The sequence below is a fragment of the Symphalangus syndactylus genome, chromosome 2 (assembly GCF_028878055.3).
Source record: "Symphalangus syndactylus isolate Jambi chromosome 2, NHGRI_mSymSyn1-v2.1_pri, whole genome shotgun sequence".
Lineage (NCBI taxonomy): Eukaryota > Metazoa > Chordata > Mammalia > Primates > Hylobatidae > Symphalangus > Symphalangus syndactylus.
In genome coordinates, this window is record NC_072424.2 from 6,296,897 (window position 1) to 6,316,900 (window position 20,004).

At 62.6% G+C, this 20,004-nt stretch overlaps 1 protein-coding gene across 3 annotated transcripts; it reads right to left on the minus strand.

The window, feature by feature from the left end:
- Positions 1-211: 211 nt before the first annotated feature.
- On the minus strand, positions 212-19,895 carry DPYSL4 (dihydropyrimidinase like 4). 3 transcript variants are annotated; one of them, XM_055245269.2, is made up of 14 exons: positions 19,039-19,895; positions 14,425-14,513; positions 13,355-13,539; positions 11,186-11,350; positions 9,276-9,337; positions 9,097-9,177; positions 7,667-7,735; positions 7,179-7,299; positions 5,634-5,790; positions 5,149-5,290; positions 3,977-4,147; positions 3,274-3,453; positions 2,193-2,358; positions 212-1,126 (listed from the first exon to the last, which is right to left on the minus strand). In XM_055245269.2, the coding sequence occupies exons 1-14, from the start codon at positions 19,471-19,473 to the stop codon at positions 1,035-1,037; spliced, it is 2,115 nt and encodes a 704-aa protein (XP_055101244.2). In that variant the 5' UTR covers positions 19,474-19,895; the 3' UTR covers positions 212-1,034. The 3 variants fall into 3 exon arrangements, with proteins under 3 accessions (XP_055101244.2, XP_055101227.1, XP_055101237.1); XM_055245252.2 differs by lacking the exon at positions 19,039-19,895 and adding an exon at positions 18,070-18,243; XM_055245262.2 differs by lacking the exon at positions 19,039-19,895 and adding an exon at positions 15,283-15,403.
- Positions 19,896-20,004: the final 109 nt, after the last annotated feature.

Consider the following 20,004-nt stretch of genomic DNA (forward strand, 5'->3'; position numbering starts at 1 on the left):
GTCTGATGAGAATGTAGCGGGGGGCCCTCGGCCCCGCCCTGGCTGTTGGCTGCCCTGCCGGCCCTCTTCCCTGAGAGGATGAGCTCCTCCCTGCCATTCAGGGGAGAAGAGCTGTGGCTGCAGGAGTCAGACCAGCCCACAGCCAGCCAGGCCCTGCCTGTGTAGAGACGGCGTGGGGGAGAGGAGACGGGGCCTTCCACGCACAGGCGGCTTCAAACCCAGACGTCTTTAATGGGCCTGATTCACATCAGAGGCAGGATGACTGCCTGTCCGGGCGGTGGGTGGCATGCGCAGGTTCCTGGCTAGCGTCCTCAGTGTACAAAGCTGCGACTACGAAGCCTACGGAAATACACAATCTAAGAAGAGGACAGTGTCCTCCTAAAGCATCGCAAAACTTCCCTGGACGAGGGCTACACGAAAGCTTAGGTGTGGGCCTTGGGGTGCGTAAAAGGGACCCTCTGCGGGCGGGGCTGTGCTGCACCAAGTTCTCATGGGTCCCTGAAGTCTCAGCAGCTGTGTGAGGCAGGAGGGCTCTGTGCCCACTTTCCTCCCGGGTCTGCGATGGGCACAGGCCTGAGGAGTGGCTGCGGGAGTGTGGGGCTCTGCGAGGCAGTGACTGGTGGTGGGGAGGTGGCGGCAAATGCCCACCAGGCGGGACTCGGCCCCTCGCCGGTTCGCCAAGAAGCCTGGTGTCCAGCTGCTCCCACGCTGTGAGCCTGGCAGGTTCCCTGTCCCCATGCTGGGCCCAGCGGGCACTGGGGTGCCTGGGCTCAGGCTGCCGGCATTGCCCCTGCCATGTGGCGCCACCTCACCCTGGCAGTGACATCTCCCCAGGTTCAGCCCTTCTCTTGAGAGGCTCTTGGCAGCAGGACCTGGGACCCCACAAGGAAAGCCTGTGTGGAGGGGGAAGGCAAGACCGCCAAGCACCTTCAAGAAACTTCTACAAAAGAAAACGCTAAGGAGGGGGCGAGTGCCCTGGGGCCCCCGCGGCCTCGGGTGGGGCCAGCACGGCTCACAGGGCCGGTCCTGGGCGTCTAGGAGAGAGAGGTGATGTTGGAGCGGCCGCCGGGTGGTGCCATGATCTTCTGTGCTGTGCGCCGGGCAATGTGGTCATCAGCCTGAGACCCTGAAGAAAGGGCACAGGTAGGCAGGGGAGAATGGGGCAGGGGAGAACGGGGCAGGGGAGAATGCGGCAGGGGCAGGGACAAGGGAGAACGGGGCAGGGGTAGGGGAGAATGGGGCAGGGGCAGGGGCAAGGTCCCTTCTATTCAAGGCGTGAGGCAGTCAGTGGCTGCGTCAGTGGGGCCAGGACTGCGGAGCCCCCGCACACCTGCCACCACCAGAAGGCCAAGCAGACCAGGTGCCCAGCAGGCCTCCCATCCCTGAGGCCTGGGGTGCAGGTGAGGCTGCCCAGGAGATCATAAGACCTGCAGGGACCGCAGGCTCCAGGCTGACCCTGCAGGAAGCCCTTCCTGTCCCGAGAGGAGCCCAGGCCAGTCCTGCCTCGTCCCTGCTGTGGGCCACGGGTGATGAAAGGCTGCCCCTGGCCTCCCAGACAGAGCTGGGTTCTCAGGGTCCTGCCCCAGGCCTGAGTCCCTAAGAGGTGTGCAGGGCTTTGCTGTCACCTTCCAGGGTCCAGAGGATGCACCAGAAGCAACGCCAGAGGCCGGACCCTGGCAGCCTGAGCCCTCCCAAGCATTCCTGTGTATCCCTCCAGGCCGCAGGACACAGCTCAGACCCCTCAGCTCTCCCAGGCATTCCCGCGTGTCCCTCTGGGGCCCCAGGACACAGCTCAGACCCCTCCCTTGTGCCTCACGCTTGGTTCTGGGGCCGGCTGGGTGGGGACCTGGATTCCACATGATCCTGATGTCCTCATCAAGGCCCCTCACCTCCCCTGAGGCTGGATCCATGCTCACTCCTGGGCTCCATGTGACAGCCCCACCCCAGTGCCACTCTCTTAAAGGTGAGGGTTCATCACAGCTACTCTGGGCAGACAGCGGGCAGGAGGGGCCTCCCTAACTGGGCTCAGCCCTTGGCCCCCACAACACCCCCAGCAGCATCTCCTGCCCCAGTCCCCAGCTGGCTGCCTTCCGTGTGCAGCCCCTCTGGACACAGGCTGAGCCCTGGTACCTGAGGCCCTGGATGCTCCGGCAGAGCCCCTCACCCCCACCGGTGCCCCAGGCCCAACTCACCAGATAGGCTGAACCCCGACTGATGTAGGTTGCGCACAGGAGGGACTGAGATCTTGCCTGGGCAGGATGCACGGGCCTGAGCGCCACTCCCTGGCTTGGCAGGTACCATCACCTCGTGGACAGGCCCATCATACAGCCCACGGGGCACGCCGTGGATCTCCGCCAGCTGCCGGGGGGTGGGGGCAGAGACAGGGCATGAGGGGCTGAGCACGGGAAGCTGTGGGGCCAGAGACGGGGCATGAGGGGCTGAGCATGGGTAGCTGGAGGGCTGGGCCTGCTCTGCGCCTCTCCAGTGCCAGCTTCAGGAATTTGGGGCTGCCCTGGGGGGGTGCTCACCCCACGTTCACACACGCCTCCCTCCTTGCAGTCCTCCCCATACATGTATAACGCCCACCTGTGGTCCCACCTACACGTGTGCGCAAACATCCCTCCCCTCAGTCTTACCAACACAGGCGCACACGCTCAACCTCCCTCCGAGGCCCCACGTGCACTTGTGTGTGCACAGACACCACTGCGAGTGTCCCTGTGCATGTGTGAAGCACCTGGTGGTCTGGGCAGACCACACCTGCTGCACTGTTGGACACGGATGATCCCGGGCAAGCGTGGTGTCACCACAGTAAGAGACTGGAAGGCCGCGGGGAGGGGCACCCGTGGCTGAGCTCCTGAGAGCTCGTGTGGAGAGGAGCACGCGCCCCAGTCCACAAATCAGTGTGCACATCTGTCCATGGGCAATCCCAGAAGGACCCACACCGAGGTCCAACTGGCAGCTCCCGTGGGGAGCTAGATTTCTGCTCACTTTATATCTGTATTTTCTCTAACAACCGTGGATGACTCGGGTGGGACCCAGCTGCCGTTCACAGGCGCTTGCAGAGCTGATCCAGGGCCCGAAGGTCCCAGTGCCATGGGGGCCTCCCCTGCCATCTTCTGGGAGCAGGCTCTGCTCCACTTAGACCCACCAGGGCCCTGGACAAGCACCCGTCTTCCTGACCCCTCCGAGGGCCAGGTCAGGCTGACCAGGGGTGCGTTCTGGGCCCAGAACTCAGCGCCCACCTGCACAACACCCTCGCGGGTGCCGCCCTACCCTGTTGCGAGCTTTGATCCTCTTGTAGACGAAGTCTGGGAATGTTTTCCGAGGGACGAAGCGGCCCGCCCCCGGGGTGACAAACATCTTCCCGTCCTCCAGCACCACTCGGCCCTGACTTATGACCACGGCGGGCGCTCCCCGGCACTCCACTCCCTCGAAGATGTTGTACTCCACGTTCTGGGGAGAGAGGCCCGAGGGTCCAGTGCCTCCATGCTGGGGCCCAACAGTCCCATCCCTGTTGAGCCGCTGGAGCACTGCGGCCGCCCAGCGCGGAGCAGGCCCGGTGTGCCTGCACTGAGCCCCTAGCAAGATGCTGGAACTGAGGGGTTGGAACTCGGGAGGAATGCCCCCCTCAGCCTACGGACCTCGTTTCTGAGTCTCGTTTCTCTCAAGGACAAAGGGGCGTAGGCAGGCAGGGAGGATCATTTCTCCCTTGGCTAAGCAGGTGCACACGGCACTGCTCTGCCCCAGCCTCCTCCACAGCACAAGGGGACCACAGATGCAGCGGCCACGCAGCGAGGTGACGTGGACAGGGCCCGTTTCAGTGCCTGGCCTGGGACAGGCTGTGTGGACGGCCCTGGGATGGCTGAGGCCACTGCTGCTGCCACGTGGGCCTCTGTCCTGTGCCTCTCCTGGGAAGGCTGCCCCGGGGTCCCGGCCCCACAAAGGCCAACCCTGACTTACAGCTGACTTTTCTTACCAGATTGTGGCTCTTGGCAGAGATGATCTTGGTGGCCTTGGGGTTCCATATGACCAGGTCAGCATCAGAACCCACAGCCACTCGCCCCTTCCTTGGGTAAAAATTGAAGATTTTGGCAGCATTTGTACTGGTCACCGCGACGAACTCATTCTCGTCCATCTTCCCAGAGGCCTGGGGAACAAGAAGGCTGAGCTGAGGGCGACGGGTGGGGCTGGGGTGGGGCTTGCGCGAGGACAGACACTGGGCCACCAGGACCCCACAAGGATGGATGCCAGGCCACCAGGCCCCCAGGAGGACAGACGCTGGGCCACCAGGCCCCCCACAAGGTTGGATAGCAGGACACGGGGCCCCTGCAAGGTCGGATGCTGGGCCGCTGGGACCCCACAAAGATGGATACCAGGCCCCCTCGAAGACGGGCACTAGAGTGCCACCCAGGCAGCCAAGATCAGGACAGGGCTCCAGCCACGGCCCTCACCATGGCAACACTCAGGGGGTAAGAACGCCTGCCAGGCTGCACTGGTAAATCAGTGAGCTCATCTCAGTGATGCCTGCTGGTCTACCCCTTCCTGGGTGAAGGCTTTCTGCATTCACTTTGTGGGTAAAGCTTCCACGAAGGTTCAGCGAGAGTGAAGCTTCAATGGCAACACCTGTGTCCCCTGAAGGACGTGACAGTCTCCTTGGGGAGCCCTGGAGGCTGGGGAGGCAGGAGCAGCTGAGGGGAAGAGCTCAGTTGCCGGGAGCGGTGGGGCCGAGGATGTGGGAGGGCGCAGGAGGGGGCGGTGGGCCGAGGATGCTGGAGGGCGCAGGAGGGGGTGGTGGGGCCGAGGATGCGGGAGGGCACAGGGCGGGGCAGTGTGCGATGGGTCCTGAGGGCATCGCAGGAGAGCACTAACGTCACAGCATGGAGGCCCCATGCTGACCCCTGGGCACAGTGTCCAGGCACCACTAGAGTCTGCTGGGGGGCAGGGGGCTACCAGCTGCCCCTGCTGCTGTTGGAACCTCGTCTGGAGGGGCCAGAACCACGTGTCTGAGGTGCCCTGGGAAGGGATCTGCCACCCTGGAGCCCGTGTGCTCTGATCTGTTTGGTGAGATGGGTTCCCTTCTGACCAGCTGTCAGAATCCCGCCCACAGCCACTCCCCAGACGGCGTGCCCCGGCCAGGTCTGTGCTCACCACGCATTTCTCCCAGACCACTGACATGCGCTCCTCGATGCCGTTGGTGCCCTCGGGGATCAGCGTGAAGTTGTCCTTGCCCACAGCCTTCTGGGCAGTGGTGAAGGTGCAGTGGGCGCTGCCTGTCACCTGGAGGTCCCCGCTGGAAACAAGCCAGGGTCAGAGGGGCCCAGGGGTCCTCGCCTTCCTGAGCCGGCAGAGGCCAGGTCAGCTCCAGCCCCCTTGGCCAGCACAGCCGCAGGGGCTAGAGGTCATCTGAGCGGCACTCGCTGGGCAGAGCTGGTGCCTCTGTACAGGGGAGCGGGGACTGGTTCCTGCCAGGGGAGCCCCCACTGGGACCAAAGGGCTCAGACCTCCCCCCCCACCCCACCACTGTCTGGGCTGCCCCACGGGAGCCATGGGAGAGGCCTGGGGTGTCAGGGCCACAGCCTTGGCAGGGTGTGCAGTGGGCGGCCAACCTGGGGCCACCTGGAGCAGCTGCTTACCTGGACAGCAGGCAGGTGAGGTGGTCTGCCGTGGTGGGGTCTGGATTGACAGGTGGTGATGTGACGAAGGCTGCAGCCTTGGCCCAGTTCTTGCTCCAGTAGTGCGAACCGTCGGTGCCCAGGCTGGCGGTGATGGGCTCCCCAAACACGACCACCCCTGCAGCATGAGGCCCATGAGAGGTGCCCCGCCGGCCACCTGCACCCCCTGGGGCCCCAAGCACTGCTGCTGCTGACACCCCTGACTGCCCCTCACTTTCCTTGCCTGGGACAGCTTGTGCCCAGTCTAGAGTCCCTGGCCCTGGGCAGGAGGTGGGGCAGAGGCCTGGGTCCCGGGCAGACATGGTTGGCCCTGGGGGTCCTTCTGGGAAAGGGAGTCTGGCCTGCGGACGCCGAGTCCTCTCTCTGCCCACACCCCACCCCAGGACCCCAGGCACTCCAGCGGGGCCAGGGCGTGCCTGTGGGCTGTGAGGCACAGTGAACTGCATGGCGGCTGACCGGCCTGGGGTGCCCTGGCCATGGCCTCACCAGGGTTCCAGCTCACAGCTGAGGCAGCTCCCACCAGTGGGTGGGGGAGAAATGCTCCCAGGTGGGGTGGGGCACCCCCCGAGAAGAGCCTGGCGGGTGGAGTACCCCTGAGAAGGGCCTGGCAGGTGGGGTACCCCTGAGAAGGGCCTGGCAGGTGACCCCTGAGAAGGGTCTGGCTTACTGCCTCGAGGCTGCTTGGTGTCCTGAGTGAGGCCCGGGCCTCACCCCTGTAGACCCCCATTCACCTGCACGCCTCAGAGTCCTTTTCCCAGTTAACTGAGTGCGTTTCAGCTTCAACCCTTGATGCAGGAAACACATAGAAGGGCACCACCACCTCCTTCCCTGCCCAGGGACCTGCACAGCCCCAGGCAGGCCCAGAAAACGAGGTCTCTCAGGACTCAGTGGGGATAGCAGGAGAAGGGGAAACCAGACCAGATCCAGAGGCTGCCTTGGGGACACCCCTTCATTTACCCATCACCTGGGTTCTGTGCCCGGATCCTTGGCCCTCTCCAGCCCCAGTGATTGCTGGGGCTCCCTGGACCCTCTGAGCCCAGTAGTCTCTGGGGGACCCCACAGTGAAGCCACTGCCAATCACAGCTCTGGGTGCCCCCCCCCCAGGCCTGAGGCTCTCTGCAGTGCCAGGCTCCAGCTGGCTGGCATTCTGTGGGCGGGTAGCACCCCGGCTCTGGACACAGCAAATAGCAATGTAGGGGGGGCCTCCTTGTTGGAACTGGAATTCTCTCTTAGAGACACTCCTCATCATTCCATTCTCCCCACACCCACCCCCACTGGAAATAGGATGAGCAGCCCCATGTTTTGCCTCAGGGCCGCTGGTGAGCAGCTGCTGCTCCAGCGCGGCTGGAAACTCAGGTCCAGCCCCCGCCCCGCCCTGATGCGGGGACTCAGGGTCCAGCTCCCCACCCCCATGCAGGGACTCAGGGCACCTGCATCTCCCCAGGGCTGCACCCAGGAGGCCGAGACCATGGCCCCTCGGCATCAGAAGCCGGGCTGGGTGCTCACCTCTGCGCTTGGCCTGGGCGATAGCGTCAGCCGCCCCCTTGCTCATCACCTTGGTGACGTACAGAGGGCAGTTGGCCTGCTTGGCGATGGTGACAGCTCGGTACACTGCCTCAGCCTCCACCTGGGGACGAGATGAGAGGGATGAGGCCACACGAAGGCCCTGGGACTCCAGACCAGTGTGGGCAATGGGGATGCCCAGGGATCACCCATGGGATCCCAGGCTCAGGGCAGCCTAGTAGGAGCGGCCCAGCCTTGGGCTCAGTGCCTGGACCTGCCCACGCCACCTTCTGGGCCTCGGGTACAGGCCGTAGGGTTGTGGGGGTATGGAGGACAAGTGCCTGGCACGGGGAGGATTCATGCCTCCCAGATGAGGTCGGGGTGAGCACAGTGGCGGGGCCAGGAGCCCAGGGCCAGGGTCAGCACAGCCCCAGGCAGCAGTGATCTGGGTGGAGTTGGCTCGGGTGTGCCGTGGTGCCCTGGGATCTTACCTCCTCAGGGTGGCTGAGCACGTGGCCCTCAGGGCCAGTGATGCCGAGCTCCAGCAACCGCTTCTGCTCCTAAAGAAACCAACAGGATGCCTCGCTCCAGCCCTGAAGGACGCCTGGGCCTTGGATGCTAAGCCCAAGGCTGGGAGGCCCCATTCCCCAAGTGGTCCTGGACCCTCAGGCCTCCCAGAATTTCCCAGCCACAGAGAACTCAGAATAGAGGGCAGAGGGGCTTGGAGAGGTGTGATTCCTGCTCCCTGAGTTACCAAGGAGGGGACGGCTCGGACAAGGGAAGTGGCTCGCCCAAGGCTGCAGGGCTCCTGACTGATGGCGCCAAGACCCCACCCCCCCCGATATGCCCATCACACTGACTCCCCCAGCGGGGGCATGTGTAGGGGTGTGCACAGGCAGGGAGGGGTGTGCACAGGCAGGGAGGGGTGTGCACAGGCAGGGAGGGCTCTGCAGGTCAGGAATGGACGACCGCTCCTTCCTCCAGCACTGCCCTTCCATGGAGATTTGCACTGCAGCGTCCGCTCGTGTCAGGGAAGACATGGTACTGGCCAGGAGAAGCAGCCCCAATACTGAGGCTCCCTCCCGCTGTAGGTGGAGCATCCGCTGGACCCAGGACGACCTCCTGACGGTGCAGCTGGGGCCTGGCCTTGGGCCACAGAAGTGTCTGTGATGCCCCGATGCCCTCACAGCTGGACGGGTGGACGAGGACACTGGGAACCCCCCACGTGCCCCTGCCTGAGTGCCACCACCTTCCTGTAGAGCTCAGGAGGTGGGCAGAACCCGTCCTGTCCCAGGAAGTCTCACTGTGGGTCTGCAGTGTCGGGGAGGTGTGTCCTGTGTGGGGACCCCCACTGAGGTCCCATGGGGATGGGGTAGCCCACCCTCTGAACTCTATCTGTACCTGTGGGTGCCTGAGCTAGAGGGGAAAACAAGTGCAGGGCCCAGGGGCTTGGGGGCCAGGCTGCCTCACAGCCCCAAGGGCCTGGGGGCTCGGCGCCACTGCATGCGGGCTCAGGCCCTCCCCAGCCCAATGGGATGTGTCTGAAGGATGTGGCCCTGTCAACATGGGTGCCCTTGGCTGGAAGGAAGGTGGTAACCCAAGCCCCAGAGGGGACCCCGCTCCACAGGAGGGGCCTCGATCCACGGGGCTGACACTTTGGTTTTGAGGTATTTTGGATAAGAAGTGTTGATCAAGGAGAAGCTGTTTTATGGCCTCAAAGCTCCCCACCACCCCCCAGTCTCTCTAACTCACTGGTTTACCTTTGACTCGGGGTAAGCTATGACCCTCCCTCAAGGTTTTGTGGGATTCTGTGCTGATGTCTGCGTATCATGAAAGTCACCCTCAGACCCCTGCCCCACACCACAAGCAGCCCCTGCCCCACGGCAGCCCCTGCCCCACCAGCAGCCCTGCCCCATGGCACCTCCTCCACGATGTCCCCGTTCTCAGCGTGCACCTGGGCCAAGGCCCCCAGGTCCCGGATGATGCTGAAGATCTCGTACATCTGGGAAGAGAAGTGGTGGGGCCGTGGGTGGGACTGCGCCTGCACCAGCAGCGGCCTGGGACACACCTGCCCACTCCCTTCTCCACGCTTGCCCTTACCTGGCTGTCGCTGCACTGGCACCGGTCCTTGTATGCCATGAAGACCAGGAAGGAGTTCACGCCTGGAGAAGAGGCAGGGGTCAGAGGCTCAGCCATCACCAGTCAGACAACCCCAGGAGCCTCTGCTGCTCCTGCCCACTGGAGGGTTGGGGGTCTTGGGCCCCTCCCCCGCAGTGCTTCCTTCACTGGCTTGCCAGCCCTGCAAGCAGACCCCCGCTTCCACGCACACACCAGCAAGCTGGGAAGTGAGGCGGAGGCAGCTACACCCAGGCCCTCCTCGCCCGCTCCTGTGCTCCGGGTTACGAACTGATTGTCCACCCAGCGGCAAATGCGGGTGAGAACCCCTCACACCGGTCCAGCAGACCCCCCCGTTACTGGAAGAATCACTGTGCCTGGGCTCTTGGCCTGAGTTCAACTGGCTCCCTCCTGGAAGTGTGGCCCGGGCCGTGCTGTGCTGGTGACCTGCATTCTGGCCATCGAGCACATCCAGCACCTGCCTGCAGGGCCTCGGAGCCCCACTTGCCATGCCTGGCTCACAGTGCAGGCTTGTGGGACTACCCAGATCTCAGGGCTGGGCCCTTAGGACAAGCAGAAGGACCAGGGGCTGCCTCTGATGTTGGGGCTCAAACAGGAAGAGGGCTGAGCTCTCCTGTTTCCTGGGCAGCCAAAGCCCATCCACCTCCCTCAGGACTCAGAACTTGTGTGGGGACTGGCCTGGGCCTGGAGGCAGGATCCCAACCTCCCATCACTCAAGCTCACCCAGCCCACGGCACCCCCTCCTCACTGGGTGGAAAGTGCTAGTGTGACAAGCTAAGGCACGCTGGGGAAACTGAGTCACCCTGTGCCCCACAAGCCATCCCTCCAGGTAGCAACCTGCATGTGACCTGGAGTTTGGGACCTGCCCCCGAGTGTCTGACGAAAGTGATGGCTGGGATGCAGTGCTGTCCTTGCAACGCCACCCCGTGGGCACAGGACCTACAACTCCTGCATGGCGCTCAGGGAGCAGACGCCCCAGCACCGCCAACACAGGGTGAGGGGAGGTGCAGGCCCTGCTTCCACCTCCACTCTGAGACACGAGGCCACAGGCCTCCCGATTCCACTCACAGAACAGCATGGGTGGCACAGCAGCTGCCTGGAGTGAGGCCCAGGGACCGAGGATTGACGGGCTCCACCAGCCCCCGGGCAAGGAGGTGAGGGGTCTTGACACCAAGGGGCACCTGTGTGATGACCGTCACCCTCTGGGGAATGGGAACCCAGAGGAATGGCCTTGAAGAAATGCCCCTGCCCCCTTCAGGCCTGTGGGGAGTAGGTAGCAGGCATCCCTGGGAGTGCCAGGGCCTGACAGCCTCCTGGACTTGCCCGGACCCCATCCCGCCCCCACCTCCAGGCTGGAAGCTGTGGGCTGGACTCAGATTAGGAGAGATCGGTTATAATCAGATATGACACTTGTCAAACCCACTATGAAACTCTGATGTAGTTTTAGCTGCAGGGTTTTTTGTGGGGAAAAATGTTAACTTGTTTATAGACTGATCTGTTTCAGCATCGGTGACAACAAAGAGATATGGATTTAAAAGGGTCTCCCTTTGAAAGGACCCCCAGATGCTAGGAGAATGGGAAACTGCTGCTCTTCCACCCTGGGCAGCCTCTTTTCTAAGAAACGAGGGACCTGCTGCATCTTTTCATCGGGAGGACAATTCCAGGATGGGGCCCTCGGATTGGGAAAGAGAAGGCTCTTGGTCTAGGGCCTCCGAAGGTGGGATGGGCCTTCAGATGACTTTTCTCCAACTTCCACTCAAACCTGGACACCAGCCCCCAGGGCAGAGCAGCACCATCGGCAGGACACAGGGTCAGGGCAGAGGCCCCTCCACCAGGCTCCATGCCCGCCCTCCAGCCCCTCCAGCCGCCCTCACCCTTCTCCTTGACCAGGGCCTCCAGCTCCTCCTTGATGCTCTCATGCCAGCGGGTGATGTCCACGTGCAGGGAGTAGTCGCAGCAGGCCGCGCTGTCCGCCCGCTCCCGCCATTGCTCGTAGGCTGCCAGCAGGCTCACACCCGCGTCGGGGAAGACGTGGTCCACTGTGAAGGCAGCATGGTCAGCAGCTTCCCCCACCGGTCCCTGGTTCCCACCTCTGCCTCCTCCATGGAAGATTCTGTTTCATGTTCCCAAGAGACCAGAGGACCATTTGAGGGAGACACAGCAGAGGCCACCGGCCCCTGAGAGAGGATGATGCTGCCACGAACCTGTTCTATCGCTTTGTTCAAAGAGGAACCTTCTGTCCCAAGTCCCCCAGCCACCCTCTGAGCACAGAAGGGAGAGGGGAGAGAGGAAGAGCCCCACTCCAAACCATCCCCACTCCCACATTGCACTTGGAGGAGCACGGGAGGTCAGGGCTTTGCCCTGCCTCCAGCTCCTGTCTCAGCCTGGGTGAGGCACCCCCAGGGCCAGGCTGGGCCAGTGCACTGTCCAAAGTGCTGGGCCCCGCCTCTGGGTGCCTTCCTAGAACAGTGGGAGCTGGGCTGGTTTCCCGAGTGCCCCACAAGGCTTGAAAGGGGCCATCCTGCCCCCTGCACACAGCCAACATGCTGCTGCCCCATGAACCACATACCCAAGGCCCAAACGCTGCTCATTGGCTTCTCCTGGTGCAGCCAGAGACAGCTCCAAGCCAGGTGGTCTGACAGGAGGGCGCACCCACCAGGGATGCCTTCCTCCAGCACAGCCCTCCCTTGGGCCCCTACGCATCCCAACAGGATGAAGAGGGCACCCACCCTCCCTGCAGCCACCCACAGTGCCAGCCTGGGCCTGCAGGCCGAGGAAGACAGAAGCAGGACAGAGACCAGCCTCGTGTCTGTGGTGTTTCTCTGTCTTCACGGGGGCCCACAGCTGGCCAGGTGCCTTGGCACTGGCACGAAGCAGGTGGTCTCCACTGTGCAGACGTCCTGACCAGCTTGGGCTGCCCCCTGAAGGGCGTGAGCAGTGGCCAGTCTCCTCAGACTGCAAGGTGGGCTGCTGCTGGTTTTTCCTCCCTTTGTAGCTGAGTAAACCAAACCAAGCTGTGATCTGGTAATGGCTAAATGTCCCCACGAGGTGTCTCAGGGTCCTCAGAGCTGCCCTCCCCAGAGTGCCAGGGACACAAGGCAACTTAGGTGCATTAACTTACACATGCCTCACAAGCTCATGAGGCCAGTGTTCTGTTGTACAGATCAACAAAGTGTGACTTATATAAGCCAGCTGAGTTATCTGGAGTCACCCAGCTAGAAAACCGTAGAACCAGGTTCAGCTATAGGCTCCTCAGACCCATTCTCAACCACAGCAGTGATGTCTGCTCCAGACGCATGCAGCGGAGTGAATGGCACCCAAGGTCACACAGCGCGGTCAAGGTCTAGGCTCTGGGGCCTCGTCCTGGCTCCTGAGCTCACCACGAGCTCATGGTGGGCAGGCAGACTCCCCTCACCCGCCTGTTAAACTAGGCTTAGCTGAGCCCAGTCGGGCTGAGCTCAGAGGGTTTTAGGAGGAGAGCATGTGAGCCGATGGGTGTCAGGAGAGAGCCCGTGCCGGGCATGCAGCCAACACTACAGAAATAGTAACTCTGGTTATTTTTTGATGGAATAATAATGAGCATTGCTTTTATCTTTTTCTAAAAATACAGTCTCCATCCTTAACTCTTCTTGACATGAGCAAGAACCTTCCAGATGTCAAGCTTCCGAGGCGTGTGGCTCAAGGTCAGCATGTATCTGGCATTTCAGAAAGCATGACCCCTCCCCTCGCCCAAGGCATTTGAGTTTTCCAAACCCCAGCTCTGGGCCGGCTACTAGTACCCAGGAAAGAACAAGTGGACACACATCAGTCACTGATTTCCAGCCCTGAACTCCCAGGAGCATTCCAGAGCTGGCCACGCAGAAACACCCAAAGCGAGACACAGGGATAAGAAAGGCACTCTAGGTTCTCAGACAGATGCAATAAAGGCAGACAGCTGAGAAAGGCACCTTTAGGCGACACGCCTCCTCCCACACACACCCGGCCAGAGGGAGGGGCGGCAGACGCTGGCTGCCCCCTGTAGAGGGGGAGCCCCAGACACTCACAGATCATGGTGGTTCCTCCTGCTAGCGCTGCCTTGGTGCCCTGACAGAAGTCATCAGCCGGGGTCATGCCCAGGACGGGCATCTGCAGCCTTGTGTGGACGTCAACACCACCGGGAAGGACCATCAGGCCGTGGGCGTCAATGGTCTTGATGCCCCCAGGGACGATGAGGTTTTCTCCAATTTGTCTGAAAACAGCAGAGATTTCACTGGTTACAGGGGGCCCAGGTCAGAGCCCAGATGGGCTCCCAGCAACGCAGCAGAGCTAAAGCGTTTACGTGAGCTCCAGACCCCAAGGAAAAGGCCAGCACGGCTGGCCACTCACTGGACTAGCTCCTCAGGAGTGCCAGGGAGCAAAGCATCCCTCGGCGCAGCTCAGGACGGTCACTGCAGGGTCCAGCCTCACGCAGACGCCACGCCCTGTGGTTTTCCACTCAGGTCCCTGGTTGCTACTTTTTTACTAGAGGTGGGAGCGGCTTGACAGAAGCAGGTGCACTAATAGGTGTGGGCACCAGTATTCAGGAAGCACCTGCTGTGAGCCAGGCATGGTACTAAGTGCCATGATGAACAAAGAAACACAGAAGCTGGTGTCCTCCTTTCACCCTACAGCCACCCGACATGCCTCTGCCCTCCCCAAAGGCCGGGGCTCTGACAGTGGCCACCAGCTTACTGCTGCCAAGGATGGGTTTGGAAAAGAAACCTCTCCCATGGATTTCACCCAAAAGTCAATGCCTGAATACCACGTGACCAGTGTGTACACAAGAGCTGGGAATGTATTTTCACCTGCCTGGATACCACGTGACCAGTGTGTGCACACGAGCTGGGAACTATTTTCAACTGCCTGGACACCACGTGACCAGTGTGTACACAAGAGCTGGGAACTATTTTCAACTGCCTGGATACCACGTGGCCAGTGTGTACACAAGAGCTGGGAATGTATTTTCACCTGCCTGGATACCACGTGACCAGCGTGTACACAAGAGCTGGGAATGTATTTTCACCTGCCTGGATACCACGTGACCAGTGTGTGCACACGAGCTGGGAACGTATTTTCATTTTCGGCAGAAACTTACTTTATCAAGCCGTCTTCCACGTGCACATCAGCGTAAAAGGACTGGTCGTCATTCACGATCCTCCCACCTCTGATCAGAAGGCGGTCACTCTATTGGGAACGACAAAGGGTAATTCTTCTCCAAACTGAGTTACTCAGTAACACCCTTGGTGCAACTCCTTCCTCTGAAATTATGATTGAAACATTCAGGCAAAATTTCTAGACGTAAAAACGAGCACAAAAGCCTGCAGCGGTTTACTATTCCCGAAGAAGCGGCACCAGGAACTCGAAAACAGTTCCTCCTGGAAGCGCCACGCACGCCGCAGAGCTGCTGCTCAGGCCTCACTGAGGGCAAAGCCTGTGCTGGTGAAAGTGTGGCAGTGCCACAGGTCATATTTGCATCTTCTAATTTACCACTGGTTAAGGAGCCCCAGCCTGAGGTGGGAGGAGAACGCTGTCTCACGGCCTCCTGTGCAGCCTCAGGGATCCTGCTCTCCTCCACCGTCTTCCACCCACACGGAGGAGGCTGGGAGCTGACGGAGCTGGACTTTGGTTCCACCCAAACACTGCAGACCCGTGATGGTGCCAGGAGACGGAGGCAGAGCAGTGCCCCCACAGGCATGGTCCCCACCTGAGGAGACTACCTCCCACTGAGGGGAGACCAACGGCAGCAAAAACACATGTGCACAGATCGTCACAGACATGACAAATGCACAGAGCACAGTGAGGGCGCCATGGTAGGGCCATGAAAGAGGGGCTGCGAGAAGGACCTCTGGGGCCGGGGTGGCTGATACAGGGGCAAGGCGGACATGGCGAGCGTTCCAGCCAGGAGGCAGCCTGGCCCTAGGGCAGGAAAGGGCTTGAGCTGCCATCAGCAGACCTGGGAGGAGGCCGAGGGCTGGAACCCTCTGGTGGGGTGGTGGTGCCAGAGGCAGGTCGGTGCCCAGAGCTTGGCAGGGGCAGGATATGTAGGCCTGAGGACTCCATGCCTGCTCCCTGACTGGGGGCCTTAAGCAGGTTTCAATCCTGGCTTGATGTTTTTAAGAGATCACCTTGGCTGCCGTGTTAGAAAGTAGATTGTGACGTGTAACAGTGGAAGCGGGATCGTTGCTGGGGTGATTTCTGAGTGAGATGAGGGGCTCTGGGACAGGACTATGGGAAAGGACGGGAGGAGAGTGGATTCCAGAGAGGCTGGGAGTCAGGAGGGCAGGACTTGCTGACCAAGAGGCCATGGGGGTGATGGGGAAGAGATGGGGTGACCTCAGGTTCCAGTGCAGCTCGGACGCACTCCCAGTGGGACACAGAGCGTCAGGCTGGTGAGGCCGGCTCTTTGTGGGTCAGCCCTGGCAGCACAGCCCTGGCATTAGGGATTGACTCCAGTGCTTGGCAGTCATAAATCCACTTCTAAGAATCCTACCAGATGGCCGGGAAGCCGAAGATTAGGCAGAAAGTGGGATGTCACTGATGGGACTCTGCGTGACCATCAGAGGTGAAGATCTGACCTCAGTGCAGAATGGGGGAGAGAAACACAAAAAAGGAGTGAAAGGAGGTGGAGAAGGACGCATGCACAGGCTGGACTCGGCAGCGCTTTTCCCTCCACTGTCTCGTGTGCGCCTCAGCACGCCCTACAACTGACCAGGCAGGACTGACCGTCTGCATTTAGCAGAGAGGTCCAGCCTCCTGCTCTGGGTTTCCAGGGCCCACCCATAGGTGGCCAGGGCCCTAGCCCGGGGCTGCAGCCTTCACACACCGTCAGTCTGAAGCCAAGAGCATTAAACTGAAACACACAATTCGTAAAACTCTCAGAATGAGAAGTTCATTATCTAGGAACTCCATTACAAGATTCACTGCTGACATCTAACTGCGGGGCTGTATTTTCAGGATCCCAGTGACTTGTCAACCACTACCCCATAGTCTACAAACGGTTGGCAGAGTATGCCACAGGCCAGACCCAACCCTCTACCTGTCTTCATACAGCCCTAGGCTAAGAATGGTTCTTGTATATTCACTGAAAACAATAAGAGTATATCATGATTCAAAAATTCTATGAAGTTCACACTGCAGCATAAAGTTTTGTTGGAACACAGTGGTGCCCACTGACTTCCTAAATGTCCAGGACTGCTTTCCTGGCAGGGCCAAGCAGCCGCGACAGGAACAGCGTGGTCCACAAAGCTGACAACATTTACTCTCGGGCCGGTTGTGGAAGAAGTTTTAGACCCTTGGTCTACAGAGCTGTCTGTTCCCGGCCGCGGCACCTCTCCTCCTCCTGCCCAGTCCCAGCTGAGCGCCAGGCTCAGCCCTGACCCGGCACCACCATGCATTTGCAGAGCCTCTGTGGCCGCATCAGGCCCTGGCTGCCTTCCCGGCGCTGTCCCTCCTCTTCACTTTCCACTCCTCCCAGGGGACCCATGCATTTTCAAGGAAGCCCTAGAAAACGCAACCGGGCAGAGGGAGGCTTGAGGAGACGTGTGGTCTGGGCTCTCTGCTCATAGGTACCCAAGTGTTCAGGCACCCGCACTGAGACTGGGTTTGGAACCCAGAGGAGACGCAGCTAGGGCCATGCTCTTCTTACTGCACTCATCCAGATGAAGGTGAAAGTTCCCGGGAAGCAGCTGCCCCTCTGCACTGACATGGTTGCCTGACCTGCCCTGGGAAGGGGTCCTCCTGCCACCCCCAAACTCAACCCCCACGTGCCAGCTGGCTGGCAAGACCTCCTGCATCAAGACCAGACCCAGTGGGGCAGAACCCTCTGGAGGCAGCAGCCCCTCCCGTCTGGAGAGGGGAGGGCTCCTTCCTTGCTCAGCGTCTCGGGGAGTGGAGCCCACAGCCCACGGCTCGAGCTAATGCCAGAGGTCAGACCCCACGGCCCTCCCGCCGAGGCCAAGTCCAGAGTCGGGTCTGGGACCCCATGGACTCCCCCGCCCAGGTCCTGCCGGTCCCGAAGCCTCCTTCCTCCCACCCCCATCTCCCGCCGCCCGAGTGGGGAGGCTTTGTTTCTGGCAGAGCGGGACCTCCCGCGCCGGTGCGTGTGGGTGTTGGGGAGGGGTCTCTGCTCTCGAAGGTTCAGGGGCTGCCGGGGCTCCCGGCCAGTGGCCCTTGACCGCTCGCTTTCCTTGGAGTCGCTGAACCCAGGTTAGTGGAAGGGTTTGGGGCCACCAGGGACTCCGGCCAGAGCGGCTGGGGCTAAATCGCTTTGTCTCGGACAAAGAGCTCCCGACGCGGCGCCAGTGCGTCCAAGGGGCGGGCGGCCCAGGGGCTGCGCCGGGAACGGCATCTCCCCGCGCCCCGGACCAGCCCGGGCCAACAAAGGGCCACGTCCGCCCGCCTCGCCCACCCGACCGCCGCGGGAGGAAGGAGCCTCTAGCGCTCTGAGGGACAGGCCGCCCGGCCCCAGATTCTCCCCGGGCGCAGCCGAGGCTCCCGGAAGCCGGCAGGGCCGGGCCGGGCCTGGGCGCCCCGCTCCGTAAGGGGGTCTGCGCGGCGCTCGTGGGGACTCTCGAACCCTGGGGCGCGAAGGAGCTGGGCAGGGAAGGGCGGGAGCCGGGACAGGGGCCAGACGCAAAGGCAGGGACCCCCCCACGCACAAGGCCAGGAGGGTCCGCCCCGCATCCAGGCCCCACTCCGGGCGGCGGGCAGGGGGCGCCGGGCGAAGCGGGGCCGGGCTCACCGTGATCCGGGGGATGCTTTTCTTGCCCTGGAAGGACATCCTGCTCCTGGGGGTCTCTGGCAGGGGCAGCACGAGCGGGGGCGGGCGGGGGGACGCGTGAGCCGGGATGCGTGCGTGGGGGCGGCGGGAGACAGACTGCGAGCGCGCGGGGCCGCACGGCTCCGTTCCGGTCCCGCCCCCGCTGGGCCCCGTCCCCACCCCGGCTCCGCCCCTGGCATGCCCCGCTCCCGATAGGACCTGCCCCCGACAGGCCACGCCCCAACCCGGGCCCCGCCCCAGCCCGCCCATCAGTCCCGCCCCCGCCCTCAGCCCCTCCTTCGCTTTAAAGCCCCCCACGCTGCGGCGGCCGCAGGGTCTGATCTCTGCACCCCGGGCCCCCGCGCGGACCTGCAGACGAGCGCTGGGTGGGAGTTTTAACCTGCTCCGGCTGATGCGTGCGGAGTTTGCACCCCGGGGAGACGAGGGAGAGAGTCCGGCCACGTCCTGCCAGGCCCCGCTCGCGCCCCCGCTGCCCTCCAGCACGAAACCCAGGTCCCGGGAGACGCAAGGCGCCCAAGGCCCCGGGATTCCGAGCCAGTCAACCCCGGGCTGCGACGCTCTGGGAGCTGCACCCGTGCAGGAAGGCGCCTTGGCCAAAGTCAGCTCCTTCGCAGATGACCCAGGCTGTGACCCCGCGAGGCTGTTCCGCGCTGGCCGCGAGAGACACAGGGCAGGAGGAGGAGCGCGAGTAGGAGACACACAGAGACAGCGAGACAGAAAGAGGCGCTCGTCCTCCCCAGGGACCGAGACGCGGTGGCAGGCGGGACCTCGGGGTGGGGGTGGTCGCAGGACCCAGAGGGCTCAGGACCTTTACGGATAGGGAGGCCCCCGCAGGGGGGAGCAGGGGAGCCCCACGCCCGGCGTCCTCCGGGTGCGAGGGTCTCGGGGAGTCTGGGCCCCGGCCCACGGCCTCTGTCCCGCAGTCACTACCTGCTGGGGGTCCCGGGCCTGGGCCAAGCCGGGCTGCCCTCGGGGACTTGCTGCGGCCGTTGAGGGGTCTCCGCAGTGCTGGCCCGACTGCTCCGAGTCTCCGCGCGCCCCGCAGACTCGCCTCCCAACCTGAGGGCCTGGGCGGCCGCCGCCCAGGGCGTCCAGCGGCAGCGTCTTGCTCTCGAAGGCGTCGTCCACGCAGCGGAACACACAGCCAAGCTTGCGCCGGGCCAGAGGCCTCGCGGGCTCCTGAGGCTGCCGCGCGGTCATGGCAGGAGCAGGCGACAGGATCCGGTCTCGGAGCCTCCTGTAGCGAGGTCTGCGTGGCAGGTGCACTGGGCGGACCTGGCGGCCGCGCCCTCGCCCCGCCTCTTGCTGCCCGGCCGCGCTGCGCAGAGCTGGCGCTGTCCACGTAGTGGGTACTGAACGCCCCATTCTGGCCCCTGGGTTAGTCTCGGCCACGCGCGGCTGCTCACCCTCAGGACGCGCTGGACGCTGGAAAGGCCAGGCAGGGAGCGCGCACTGGAGAAACCGCTATGGGAATCCCGGCCACATTTCCAGGCCCTTTGGGCCGTCCCACACCAGACAAGAAGGCCCTGACTCCGAAACCCTGGGCGAGTGTGGAGGGCGCGCGGGGTGGGGTGTACCTGTCCACGCAAACTGCTGCTGATCTCCCTTAAAACCGAGTTAGAGGCTTGGGGCGAGACAGGAGTAATGGGGCGATGCTGTCACTCCATCTGTCACTCTACCCAGCCTGCAGGGGCTGAATTTGAACCCAGAGACTTCCGGCCTTTGCGTTGTTAGCGCAGTCCGCATTTCAAAGTCACCATGACCTTGAGTACTGGCGGGGCCTGAGCCAGCAGAGCTAGGTCCAGCAGCTTCCCACCCCCTCATCCTCCTCTGGCTCCCCCTCCCCTAAATGATTAATGCAATGTCTGTTACTCACCTGTGTGGGACCGTCCACGG

Coding starts and splice junctions, on each gene's coding strand:
- DPYSL4 (XM_055245269.2), bottom strand. CDS start 19,473: ATGGGGCGTTCAGTACCCACTACGTGGACAGCGCCAGCTCTGCGCAGC. Junction 7,300..7,666: donor TGCTCAGCCACCCTGAGGAG/GTAAGATCCCAG, acceptor TCTCGTCCCCAG/GTGGAGGCTGAGGCAGTGTA. Junction 3,454..3,976: donor CTGCCAAGAGCCACAATCTG/GTAAGAAAAGTC, acceptor CTCTCTCCCCAG/AACGTGGAGTACAACATCTT.